At 43.5% G+C, this 13,137-nt stretch overlaps 1 protein-coding gene across 1 annotated transcript; it reads right to left on the bottom strand.

The window, feature by feature from the left end:
* Positions 1-8,336: 8,336 nt before the first annotated feature.
* On the bottom strand, positions 8,337-9,281 carry LOC129637678 (putative olfactory receptor 1F12P). Its single transcript, XM_055561894.1, has one exon. It carries the CDS (start codon positions 9,279-9,281, stop codon positions 8,337-8,339), a length of 945 nt encoding a protein of 314 aa, XP_055417869.1.
* Positions 9,282-13,137: the final 3,856 nt, after the last annotated feature.

Here is a 13,137-nt window from a genome sequence, read left to right as displayed (position 1 = left end):
AACGAATTAGAAGAAATGAGGACAATCTCAGAGACCTCCAGGACAATATTAAACGCTACAACATTCGAATCATAGGGGTCCCAGAAGAAGAAGACAAAAAGAAAGACCATGAGAAAATACTTGAGGAGATAATAGTTGAAAACTTCCCTAAAATGGGGAAGGAAATAATCACCCAAGTCCAAGAAACCCAGAGAGTCCCAAACAGGATAAACCCAAGGCAAAACACCCCAAGACACATATTAATCAAATTAACAAAGATCAAACACAAAGAACAAATATTAAAAGCAGCAAGGGAAAAACAACAAATAACACACAAGGGAATACCCATAAGGATAACAGCTGACCTTTCAATAGAAACTCTTCAAGCCAGGAGGGAATGGCAAGACGTACTTAAAATGATGAAAGAAAATAACCTACAGCCCAGATTAGTGTACCCAGCAAGGATCTCATTCAAGTATGAAGGAGAAATCAAAAGCTTTTCAGACAAGCAAAAGCTGAGAGAATTCTGCACCACCAAACCAGCTCTCCAACAAATACTAAAGGATATTCTCTAGACAGGAAACACAAAAACGGTGTATAAATTCGAACCCAAAACAATAAAGTAAATGACAACGGGATCATACTTATCAGTAATTACCTTAAATGGGTTGAATGCCCCAACCAAAAGACAAAGACTGGCTGAATGGATACAAAAACAAGACCCCTACATATGTTGTCTACAAGAGACCCACCTCAAAACAGGGGACACATACAGACTGAAAGTGAAGGGCTGGAAAAAGATTTTCCATGCAAATAGGGACCAAAAGAAAGCAGGAGTAGCAATACTCATATCAGATAAAATAGACTTTAAAACAAAGACTGTGAAAAGAGACAAAGATGGTCACTACATAATGATCAAAGGATCAATCCAAGAAGAAGATATAACAATTATAAATATATATGCACCCAACACAGGAGCACCGCAGTATGTAAGACAAATGCTAACAAGTATGAAAGGAGAAATTAACAATAACACAATAATAGTGGGAGACTTTAATACCCCACTCACACCTATGGATAGATCAACTAAACAGAAAATTAACAAGGAAACACAAACTTTAAACGATACAATAGACCAGGTAGACCTAATTGATATCTATAGGACATTTCATCCCAAAACAATGAATTTCACCTTTTTCTCAAGCGCACATGGAACCTTCTCCAGGATAGATCACATCCTGGGCCATAAAGCTAGCCTTGGTAAATTCAAAAAAATAGAAATCATTCCAAGCATCTTTTCTGACCACAATGCAGTAAGATTAGATCTCAATTACAAGAGAAAAACTATTAAAAATTCCAACACATGGAGGCTGAACAACACACTGCTGAATAACCAACAAATCACAGAAGAAATCAAAAAAGAAATCAAAATGTGCATAGAAACGAATGAAAATGAAAACACAACAACCCAAAACCTGTGGGACACGGTAAAAGCAGTCCTAAGGGGAAAGTTCATAGCAATACAGGCACACCTCAAGAAACAAGAAAAAAGTCAAATAAATAACCTAACTCTACACCTAAAGCAACTAGAAAAGGAAGAAATGAAGAACCCCAGGGTTAGTAGAAGGAAAGAAATCTTAAAACTTAGAGCAGAAATAAATGCAAAAGAAACAAAAGAGATCATAGCAAAAATCAACAAAACCAAAAGCTGGTTTTTTGAAAGGATAAATAAAATTGACACACCATTAGCCAGACTCATCAAGAAACAAAGGGAGAAAAATCAAATCAATAAAATTAGAAATGAAAATGGAGAGATCACAACAGACAACACAGAAATACAAAGGATCATAAGAGACTACTATCAACAATTATATGCCAATAAAATGGACAACGTGGAAGAAATGGACAAATTCTTAGAAAAGTACAACTTTCCAAAACTCGACCAGGAAGAAATAGAAAATCTTAACAGACCCATCACAAGCACAGAAATTGAAACTGTAATCAAAACTCTTCCAGCAAACAAAAGCCCAGGTCCAGACGGCTTCACAGCTGAATTCTACCAAAAATTTAGAGAAGAGCTAACACCTATCCTGCTCAAACTCTTCCAGAAAATTGCAGAGGATGGTAAACTTCCAAACTCATTCTATGAGGCCACCATCACCCTAATACCAAAACCTGACAAAGATCCCACAAAAAAAGAAAACTACAGGCCAATATCACTGATGAACATAGATGCAAAAATCCTTAACAAAATTCTAGCAATCAGAATCCAACAACACATTAAAAATATCATACACCATGACCAAGTGGGCTTTATCCCAGGGATGCAAGGATTCTTCAATATCCGCAAATCAATCAATGTAATACACCACATTAACAAATTGAAAAATAAAAACCATATGATTATCTCAATAGATGCAGAGAAAGCCTTTGACAAAATTCAACATCCATTTATGATAAAAACTCTCCAGAAAGCAGGAATAGAAGGAACATACCTCAACATAATAAAAGCTATATATGACAAACCCACCGCAAACATTATCCTCAATGGTGAAAAATTGAAAGCATTTCCTCTAAAGTCAGGAACAAGACAAGGGTGCCCACTTTCACCATTACTATTCAACATAGTTTTGGAAGTTTTGGCCACAGCAATCAGAGCAGAAAAAGAAATAAAAGGAATCCAAATTGGAAAAGAAGAAGTAAAGCTCTCACTGTTTGCAGATGACATGATCCTCTACATAGAAAACCCTAAAGACTCCACCAGAAAATTACTAGAACTAATCAGTGACTATAGTAAAGTTGCAGGATATAAAATCAACACCCAGAAATCCCTTGCATTCCTATACACTAATAATGAGAAAACAAAGAGAAATTAAGGAAACAATTCCATTCACCATTGCAACGGAAAGAATAAAATACTTAGGAATATATCTGCCTAAAGAAACTAAAGACCTATATATAGAAAACTATAAAACACTGGTGAAAGAAATCAAAGAGGACACTAACAGATGGAGAAATATACCATGTTCATGGATTGGAAGAATCAATATAGTGAAAATGAGTATACTACCCAAAGCAATCTATAGATTCAATGCAATCCCTATCAAGCTACCAACAGCATTCTTCACAGAGCTAGAACAAATAATTTCACAATTTGTATGGAAATACAAAAAACCTCGAATAGCCAAAGCGATCTTGAGAAAGAAGAATGGAACAGGAGGAATCAACCTACCTGACTTCAGGCTCTACTACAAAGCCACAGTTATCAAGACAGTATGGTACTGGCACAAAGACAGAAATATAGATCAATGGAACAAAATAGAAAGCCCAGAGATAAATCCATGCACATATGGACACCTTATCTTTGACAAAGGAGGCAAGAATATACAATGGATTAAAGACAATCTCTTTAACAAGTGGTGCTGGGAAATCTGGTCAACCACTTGTAAAAGAATGAAACTAGAACACTTTCTAACACCATACACAAAAATAAACTCAAAATGGATTAAAGATCTCAACGTAAGACCAGAAACTATAAAACTCCTAGAGGAGAACATAGGCAAAACACTCTCTGACATACATCACAGCAGGATCCTCTATGACCCACCTCCCAGAATATTGGAAATAAAAGCAAAAATAAACAAATGGGACCTAATTAACCTTAAAAGCTTCTGCACATCAAAGGAAACTATTAGCAAGGTGAAAAGACAGCCTTCAGAATGGGAGAAGATAATAGCAAATGAAGCAACTGACAAACAACTAATCTCGAGAATATACAAGCAACTCCTACAGCTCAACTCCAGAAAAATAAATGACCCAATCAAAAAATGGGCCAAAGAACTAAATAGACATTTCTCCAAAGAAGACATCCAGATGGCTAACAAACACATGAAAAGATGCTCAACATCACTCATTATCAGAGAAATGCAAATCAAAACCACTATGAGGTACCATTTCACACCAGTCAGAATGGCTGCGATCCAAAAGTCTACAAGTAATAAATGCTGGAGAGGGTGTGGAGAAAAGGGAACCCTCTTACACTGTTGGTGGGAATGCAAACTAGTACAGCCACTCTGGAGAACAGTGTGGAGATTCCTTAAAAAACTGGAAATAGAACTGCCTTATGATCCAGCAATCCCACTGCTGGGCATACACACTGAGGAAACCAGAAGGGAAAGAGACACGTGTACCCCAATGTTCATCGCAGCACTGTTTATAATAGCCAGAACATGGAAGCAACCTAGATGTCCATCAGCAGATGAATGGATAAGAAAGCTGTGGTACATATACACAATGGAGTATTACTCAGCCATTAAAAAGAATACATTTGAATCAGTTCTAATGAGGTGGATGAAACTGGAGCCTATTATACAGAGGGAAGTAAGCCAGAAAGAAAAACACCAATACAGTATACTAACGCATATATATGGAATTTAGAAAGATGGTAACAATAACCCTGTGTACGAGACAGCAAAAGAGACACTGATGTATAGAACAGTCTTATGGACTCTGTGGGAGAGGGAGAGTGTGGGGAGATTTGGGAGAATGGCATTGAAACATGTAAAATATCATGTATGAAACGAGTTGCCAGTCCAGGTTCGATGCACGATACTGGATGCTTGGGGCTGGTGCACTGGGACGACCCAGAGGGATGGAATGGGGAGGGAGGAGGGAGGAGGATTCAGGATGGGGAACACATGTATACCTGTGGCAATACTAATACAATTATGTAAATTTTAAAAATAAAATAAAATTAAAATAATAATAATAATAAAAAACAAAAAAAACCCAAACGAACAGTAAGTCATGATCTTAGCAAAGTGCTGTTATGACTCTCAGCTCGTAGCTATAATGCAGGAACCTCTTAAACAACAAGGATAGTTACATCCTAATTTCACACTAGAAGATTTTGATGGGGAGGAGGGACTCAGAAATTCATTTATTGCTCTGTCTCAGCACAGTGCCCAGCTTAATAAAAGTGCTTCACAAAGATTTCTTCAATGCATCCATTTCTCTTGGTGCAGTCACCTAGTATCTGCTGCTCTGCCTGCTGCTGCTTCTCTCGTTTTCTCAGTTGCCATCACTCTCCTTCACTTTCACGTCCCACGATGGGGGAGGCAGGTGAAGCACTTTGCTTAGGGCATCTTGGGAGCGCAGCTCTACAGAAAATGCTTGAGTTCTGTTATAACAGAAGGAGGTTGTGCTCATCTGTAACCACGTGCCGGGTTGGGTGTGGAGAGTCCAGCAAAGCCGGTGTGGTTCTGGGAGAGGTGAGTGTTGCAGAGGATTCACCAGGAACTCTGACAAAACCCTATCTGTACATTATTCTGAGGGCCCAGTCACCACCAGAAATATGAGAGAACAAATAAATGAGTATTTTAAGCCACGGAGTTGGGGTTGTTGGTTATGAAACAATAGTAACTGAAGCACAGCCTGCCCACAGGAGCACTCCTGGTCAATGTCTGGTGCCTGAACCGGGTTTATTTTTCTTACAGCCCTCACAACTCTGACATGTTGAATGCTTTTTTTCTCAATTTTTTTTCTGCCTCCCTAATCCCTGGAACATCAGCTGCTGCAAGAAAGAGGAAACTGTTTTGTTTGCTGATCTCTCTCTGGGATAGGGTATCTGGGACATAATTTCCCTTGAGCTCAAATTACCTTTGTTGAACAGATGCAGTACCTGTGGCCCCTGGTGTGGGGAAGGCACCCACTGTGAGCAGAGGGAGTGTTGTATGACTTGGAAAATGATGTAGGAGATATTTTTTATTCTAATTATTCTCAGAGATGCTTCCACTTTCCCTCATAACACTTTTAAAAATGTAGATAACAACTATTTTTTTCCCCTTAAATATTTTATTTTAAAAATATAAACGGACATTCTGGTATCTTCACAGGATTGTGTTTATGCTACGAAGTCTGTAAGGGTGGCTGAGCTTCTGAACATCTTATAGTTGACCTGTGTGCAGGTGGTTCCTTCCCATTTCCCCCTCAGCAAGCAGCCTCCTGGCCAGGACGTGAGCCAGGCTGACAAGGTGACAAGGAGAGGCCTTAGGGCAGGAAGCATCCTCACGGCCCACTGATGAACAAGGTCAGTTTAAGGTCTTTCAAAGGTATTCACTGCCTGCCCCCTTTTAAAATCTTTTTCTTGTTCCTTTTTTTTTTTTTTAACTTTGAGACCAAACCGTTGTATTATTCACCATTATAGCAAATGCATACGAAGACTTCTTCTCCATGCTGACGTCAGCTTTTCATGACGTCACAAGGTGATGGTGAGATTTTGTTGCTGTTATTGTGGTTCTATGATCAGAGACCCAGGAAAGCTGAAATCCAATCATCCCAACTCCTAAGGCTCAGGATCCCATGGAAACTGTTCAAGGAACAATAGCAAACTTTGAGCCGAAGTTCAACTGTTGGTATGTGAGTTATACCCAGTAACCTCTGTCGTGGGCTCAGTGGTTAAAGGTGAGCTGGGAAGTAGCTTCGGCCTACCTTGCTTTCCCACTCAGCCCCAGATCAGAATTAAGGGCCTATGTGCTCAGTCATGGTGTTGGGGGCAGGGAGAGGGAGGGAGGGAGGAAGAGGTGACTGGACCCAAGTGAGGACTCCAGCCAGACACGGATAGAAGAGGACTAATCAAGGGGCCAGGCTGGGAGGAAGGGAGCTTCACCCCTAAATGATGACCCATAAAGGCACACTGCCCCTCATAAAATATGCACCAGTGAACTCCTTGGGCTCTGGCCAACCAGGTTGCTAACTTTTTCCTTGTCTGGGGTTGGGGAAATGTATTGGTTAAGGCAAAATCATGGGGAGAAAGGCCATAAGTGTTCTTTCTGCATATCTGCTGTCAATTTAAAACGTTGAGATTTAAGAGAATAAGACTTGACTCCAACAATTCTGTTTGTAGTAGAGTTAAGGTGAGCCCTGCAAAGTTGAAGTATGCAAAACAGAGCATGAAAGAAGCTGTAGTAGAATTCAAATTATATTGAGATTCAGAGGAGAAAAAAATTTCCTTTTGACCGGGGAGACTTGAGGTGGCTTCATGAAGGGCATGGTATTTTATCTGAGCCTTGAGGGACAACTGGAATTTTGATGGATAGAAATGGGCAAATGGCAGCTGGAGGAGAATGAGGAGGGTTGGCTGGAATGGTGCTTGTCAGATGAACCAGAGTCAAATAGCTGGTAATCAGAGGGCCCAGGACCAGGTGCCAGTTGGGATTACTTTCCGTGTAATGCTCTCCCCAGCTCTGCCACACCCGTCGCAGCCTAGGATATTATCCTACTGGACAGAAAGCCACATACACCTTCTTCAGCCATGAACTCATTACATGAGGCCTTTTCCCTTTGTCTCTTTGTCCAGTTCAGCTTATAGAGAAGCATCTTCAGAAGGATTATCTTGGCCCCTTCCTTTTACATGCTTCACACCCAGAGAACCAACTCTAAGTCCAGCCTCCTCTCTTTCCTAAGAGACAAGAAAGCACATAAGTGGGACAGTATAGGGCCTTCATAGGTGTTCAGCTGAGACAGTCACTCTAGGCATTCCCGATACAAGTAGGTAGAGCTATGGAGCTCCAGCCAGCAGGACCTAGCCTGAGAGTAGACAGACTGAAGCCTGTCTCCAAAGCCAGGTTCAGCCCAGAGTGTGGGGATGGTTGTTGGGAAGTGGGGGGTCCAGCAGAGGAGTTTGGAAGCTGGGATGGTTGAGGATTAAAGATCTGAGCCTCTGTAGGGGTGCATGGGGGCTCTCAAAGGGCATCTCCTTGGCACAGGCTGTCAGCACAGGTTGTGTGTGTGTGTGTGTGTGTGTGTGTGTGTGTGTGTGTGAGTGAGTCACTCAGTTGTGTCTGATTCTTTGCGACCCCATGGACTGTAACCCTCCAGCAGAGGAGGGTTACAGTCTATGAGATTCTCCAGACAAGAAAACTGGGAGTGGGTTGCCATTCCCTTCTTCAGGGGATCTTCCCAACCCAGGGATTGAACCTGGATTTTCCACATCACTGGCAGATTCCTTACTGACTGAGCCACCAGGGAAGCCCACCAGCACAGGTCATAGACTCCTATGAACTCACTGTTCTCACATGAACCCTCTCCAGAAGGTCTGCAGATAGAGCTACTTTATACCTGTTTATGTGGTTTTGTCTTTATGGGAGAGTTTATTCTCCTGTTGGTAGTCTAGGCAGTCAGCACAGGGGTCAAGATATTTTGGACCTGCAGATTACTTATGGAGCAATGAAAGGCTTTGCTGGCCACAGTGACAACACGGGACAGTGAGGTCTGCTCCTCCCGCCTTCTGTGTGTTGAGCCTGTCCCTGGGGTTCATCCTCTTTCCAGCACAGAGGCCCCGAAGGGGAGCTCTGCTATCATAGCCCATGGAATGCAACCTTCACACTGACCAGTTTCCACAGAGCTCCCTGCATGTCCTTATTCCTCAGGCAGTAGATAAAGGGATTCAGCATGGGGGTGACCACCATGTACATTACTGAAGCCAGTGAATCCTTGTCAGCTGAGTGGGAGGGTGAGGGACTCAGGTAGACCCCTGTGATGGTCCCATAGAAGAGGATGACCACAGCAAGGTGGGAGCCACAGGTAGAGAAGGCCTTCTGTTTTCCCCGGGCAGATGGGACCTTGAGCACAGCAGACACAATGTGGACGTAGGAGATGAGGATGCTGAGGAAGGGGATGAGGACGATCAGGCCCCCCACCAGCAGAATCATGAGTTGATTGGGCAGGGTGTTGGAGCAGGAGAGCTGAAGCAGGGGAACGAGGTCACAGAAGAAGTAAGGGATGACGTTGCTGGCACAGAAGTCCAGCCGGGCCATGAGGAGGGTATGCAGCAGGGAGTGGAGGTTGGCAAGGAGCCAGGCGCTCCCAAGCATGAGGGCACAGGCTGCTAGACTCATAGTCATGGAGTAGTGTAGGGGCCGGCAGACCGCCACGTAGCGGTCGTAAGCCATGGCCATCAGGAGGAAGTTGTCCATGTTCGCAAGCAAAATGCAGAAGTAGATCTGGGCTAGGCAGCCACTGTAGGAAATGGACTGGGTCTGTGTCTGGATGTTCGTGAGCATCTTGGGGACTGTGGTGGAGATGAAGCAGAAATCCACCAGGGAGAGGTTGCTGAGAAAGAAGTACAAGGGCGTGTGGAGGTGGGAATCTGAGCCAATAGCCAGAACGATGAGCAGGTTCCCGGCTGCCCCAACCAGGTACATGAGAAGGAAGAGCCCGAAGATCAGCTCCTGCTTCTCGGGTTGGCTGGAGAGACTGAGGAGGATGAACTGGGAGGCGCTTGTGAGGTTTCCCATCTCCATGGTCGACTGGTCCTGCTAGGAGATCCAGACCAGGCGTGGGCTTTAGAGGATGGTGGTGTCTCCCTCCTTCCCCCATACATCCCCTCAGCTCACATCTTTGTGTTCATGTGGTAGAAACCTAAAAGAAGGCTCTCTACCCATCAAAGGAGAAGCTTCAACCAGGAAGTCCTATGGCCCTGGCAGATTGCAAAGTCAGGGTTTTAATTATTTTGCCACCAAAATGCTACTGACCTTGAGCCCCCAAAGCTCCATATGCTATCTCTCCAAGAGGAAGCCTTGTGTGGTGGCAACAACAAAGTGGATACTTTAGGTGTGCTAGCCCCCCAAATTTCCATCATACTCTAGTTCTTTATTGTGATGATGTCTCAGTATTAAGTAAAGGGCTATAGGAATGTAATTTCCTCCTAATCCCAATAGGATTGCCACCTAAGGCCCTTTCTATACAGAATTCTAGAATCACAATGGCACATACATGGAACTTCAGGATATTTGTAAACATCCTCCTTCCCCACAAACCTTCTTCCCCACCAGTAGTTTATCTCCCCTTGCTCCTCCACCCACATGGAGCCTAGGACTTGGGTGCCCAGGCTGCCACTCATCACTGGCTCTGGGCCACCTTGGTCCTGGTGATGATGCTTGATGATGGAGTTGGCCAGGGCACACCTGGACAGAAGAGCCTGCTGACTGGGACAGCTCAGCCCGCCCTTCCGTCAGGGCTGACCCAGGAAGGGCCTCGCCTCTGGAGGGTGAGACCCCCCCCCACCCTGCAGATAACAAAGAGGAACTGCGAGTGTGATGTTGCCCAAAGTAACAGAGTGGGCAGCAGGGCAGCAACTCAGAGTTGGAGTTCTTTGCAAGCATAGCTGAAGTTTCATTAGTTACAAATGAATTTTCAGTGCTTTACAAGACATAGTTGGGATTTGTGTCCTATAGAAGGTACGGCCTAAAGAGTGAGGGTGGGAAAGAAGCAACTGGAGTTACTGCGCTGCTTGGGGATGAATAGCTGACAGGGGAAATCAGTCTGGAAAAGCTATGGGAATGGGTATGGCCCACCTGGGACCTGGGCAGGGAGTGAAAAGGGGCTCACGGTCTTGGGAGGCTTTTCCTGCCACCATTTTGTTGGAGCAAAGGGGCTTCCCCGCTCCACTGGGCAGCATCCAGCGAGGATGGAGATTTCAGCTCGCGCAGGACCCAGCCCACAGACTCTTGGCCTGTGTTGAGAGCTATGCCTTAGTATAGAAAAGAAATGGCTTCTTTGGAAGTAATATTTTACTGATGCATTTTTTTTTTTTTTTAAGGATTCAAGTATTTGACAGCCCACAGGCAAGAATCTTTGGTAAAGGACAGCCATAAGATAGAAGCCTAAGGGGCTAAGAGAAAAATCTGTTCAGTGAAAAGTAAAAATGAAAGGAAGCATGTATTTAGTATGGTTTAGATCTTCATTTGACCAGTGCTGATTAAAACAGCTCTTTACTGGGCGATGTGAGTGATGTGAAAACAATGAAGGACATTGTTCTTGCTCCCAAGAAGCTTCTAGTCAAATGGAAAGGTGACAGCCCTTAGACTAGGGAGCTGACACTTATTGAGCACCTACTGTGTGTCATACACAGGGCTAGGCATGTATGTAGGTGCATGTATTTAATCCTCACAATGTGTATAAAGTAGGCATTATTATTCTTATTTTACAGATGAGTAAACTGAGACTGAGAGGGCTTGAGTAATTTCCCCCAAAGACATCAGGATTTTATTCCAGGTCAGTCTGATTTCAAAGTAGTGCTTTGATTTTCTCAAAAAGACTGAAGAAGTGCTACCGGGTAACCTTAAACTTGGGGCATTCTTGTCAGTGGATCAGGGAATCCTGCGGTGGTCAGCCCGGGGACAGGAGAAGGGAGTGTGGGGCAGGATGGACAGAATAGGGACATGGTAAAGAAGGTCGTCTGTACTGGGAAGAGGCGGCTTGTTCATGTAGCTGCAACAGAGGTGCTGAGACACGCTCGAGTGTGAACGGGAGCTGTGGCGCAGGGACCAATGCTCTGTCCTTTCCTGACTAACATTCTTTGCAAACCAAGGAGTCTCCATCCTGTCTTTTCCTTCCCATCCTCCCACTGCCCAAGAGAAGAACATTTTCCTGTTACTGTTTCCCACTGGTTGGGAACATGGTCTTTCCAAGTGCTCCTATTTTAAGAATTGTTTTTGCTGTTTAGTCGCTAAGTATGTCCGACTCTTCTGTGACCCTGTGGACTGTGTAGTCCACTAGACTCCTCAGTCCATAAGACTTTTCCAGGCAAGAGTACTGGAGTGGGTTGCCATTTCCTGCTCCGGGGATCTTCCCAACCCAGGGACCAAACCCACATCCCCTGCATTGGCAGGTGGGTTCTTTACCACTGGGCCACCAGGGGAGTCATTTTAAGAATACCAAAACTCAAAAAGTCTAACTCAAAACAGAAAAGATTCCTCCCTTCCCCTCCTTGCTTCTGGACCATTCCTGCAGACATCCTCCAGTTTGAAAATCCATGCTTGACCTCACATTCCCCCCCAGCCATCAACTCATTTCTCTATCCATCCTTTTCCACAAAAGTTCTCAGAATGTGATCAGTACTCATTCTCCAGTTCCACCTTCCTGTTCTCTCACAAAGCCCCCGTCCCAGGCCTCCCCACCAATCCCTGAAGTGTCTCTTGTCAAGGCCGCCATCGCTCCGTCTGTGGTTAGCGCTCAGGCTCTGTCTCCTGAGACCCCACAAGCTGGAGCTGGCACCGTTGGTCACGTCCTCCTTTGGGAAGCACGTTTTTCACTCGGCTTTGAAGCGGTTTCATCTGGGCATCCCTCCTCCCTCACTGGCTGCGCACTTGCTCCTCCTTTTCTGACCTCCAGCTGGCCTCCTTCAATCTGTGGTCTCATTAGCCCCAAAGCTTTACATACCAGCCAGATTTCTCTCCAGTTTGGGATTTTCCTCTTGAACTTTGAACTTACTTAGGTTCAACTTCTTGCATTCCATATACATTTAGATCTGCCAGGTGTCTCAGACTTGACTTGTCTAAAACCGTGTTGCTGATCTTCTCCTCAAAACTGCTGCTTCCTCCGTCGCATCTTATTCTTCTAACTGCTCAAGCCAAAACCTTAGTACATTCCTTAACTCCTCTTATTAAGTAATCAGTTACTGTCCTCATCCAATATATTGTCATCTCTACCTTTGAACTGTAACCAGGTGGGACCACTTTTTTTCTGTGACCACTGCTGCCTTTGTGGCCCAAACTGTCTTTTTTTTTCAATCCAGGTTATTCAGTAGTCTGTTAACCAGGCTCACTGTTTCTATCCTCATCTGATTCTCAGCAGTCTGTTTCTACATGGCATCCGGGGTGAATGGTAAGAAATATAAGTCAGATGTTATTCCTCTGCTCAAAGTCCTCCAGTGGCTCCTCATCTCGTTTAAAACTCAAAGTCCTTGCCGCGTCCTTTTCAACTGTGGGCTAATACATCTTGTCAAATAAACAATAGAAGGCTACTTACATATGTTTGAAATATCCCCAAAGGTGCAAAATGAATTAGAGAACATGAATATGAGGCTAATAGAGAAAGAAACATAAAGTTATTAAATAGTTTCTAAGGGGGCACCTGATTCCAATGTCTTCAAAATCTTCTAAGCACCAATAATTAATTCAGTAAGAAAAAATTTTAAAATAGAGAAAATTGTAGCATGTTAATAATCTGAAATATTTGCTAAAAGAGGTTATTGTGAGGATTAAATGAGAAAATACCTATAATTTGTTGAGAATTGTGCACTGTACATGTAAGCAGTTAACCTGGCTATTACTATTATTGTTATTATTATTCAGTTCACTTTTAGAGGCAAGTATT

Source organism: Bubalus kerabau, chromosome 23 (assembly GCF_029407905.1).
Source record: "Bubalus kerabau isolate K-KA32 ecotype Philippines breed swamp buffalo chromosome 23, PCC_UOA_SB_1v2, whole genome shotgun sequence".
In the NCBI taxonomy this organism is placed as follows: domain Eukaryota; kingdom Metazoa; phylum Chordata; class Mammalia; order Artiodactyla; family Bovidae; genus Bubalus; species Bubalus kerabau.
Note: the sequence above shows the minus strand (reverse complement) of the source record. Positions and strands in the feature narration are given on the sequence as shown.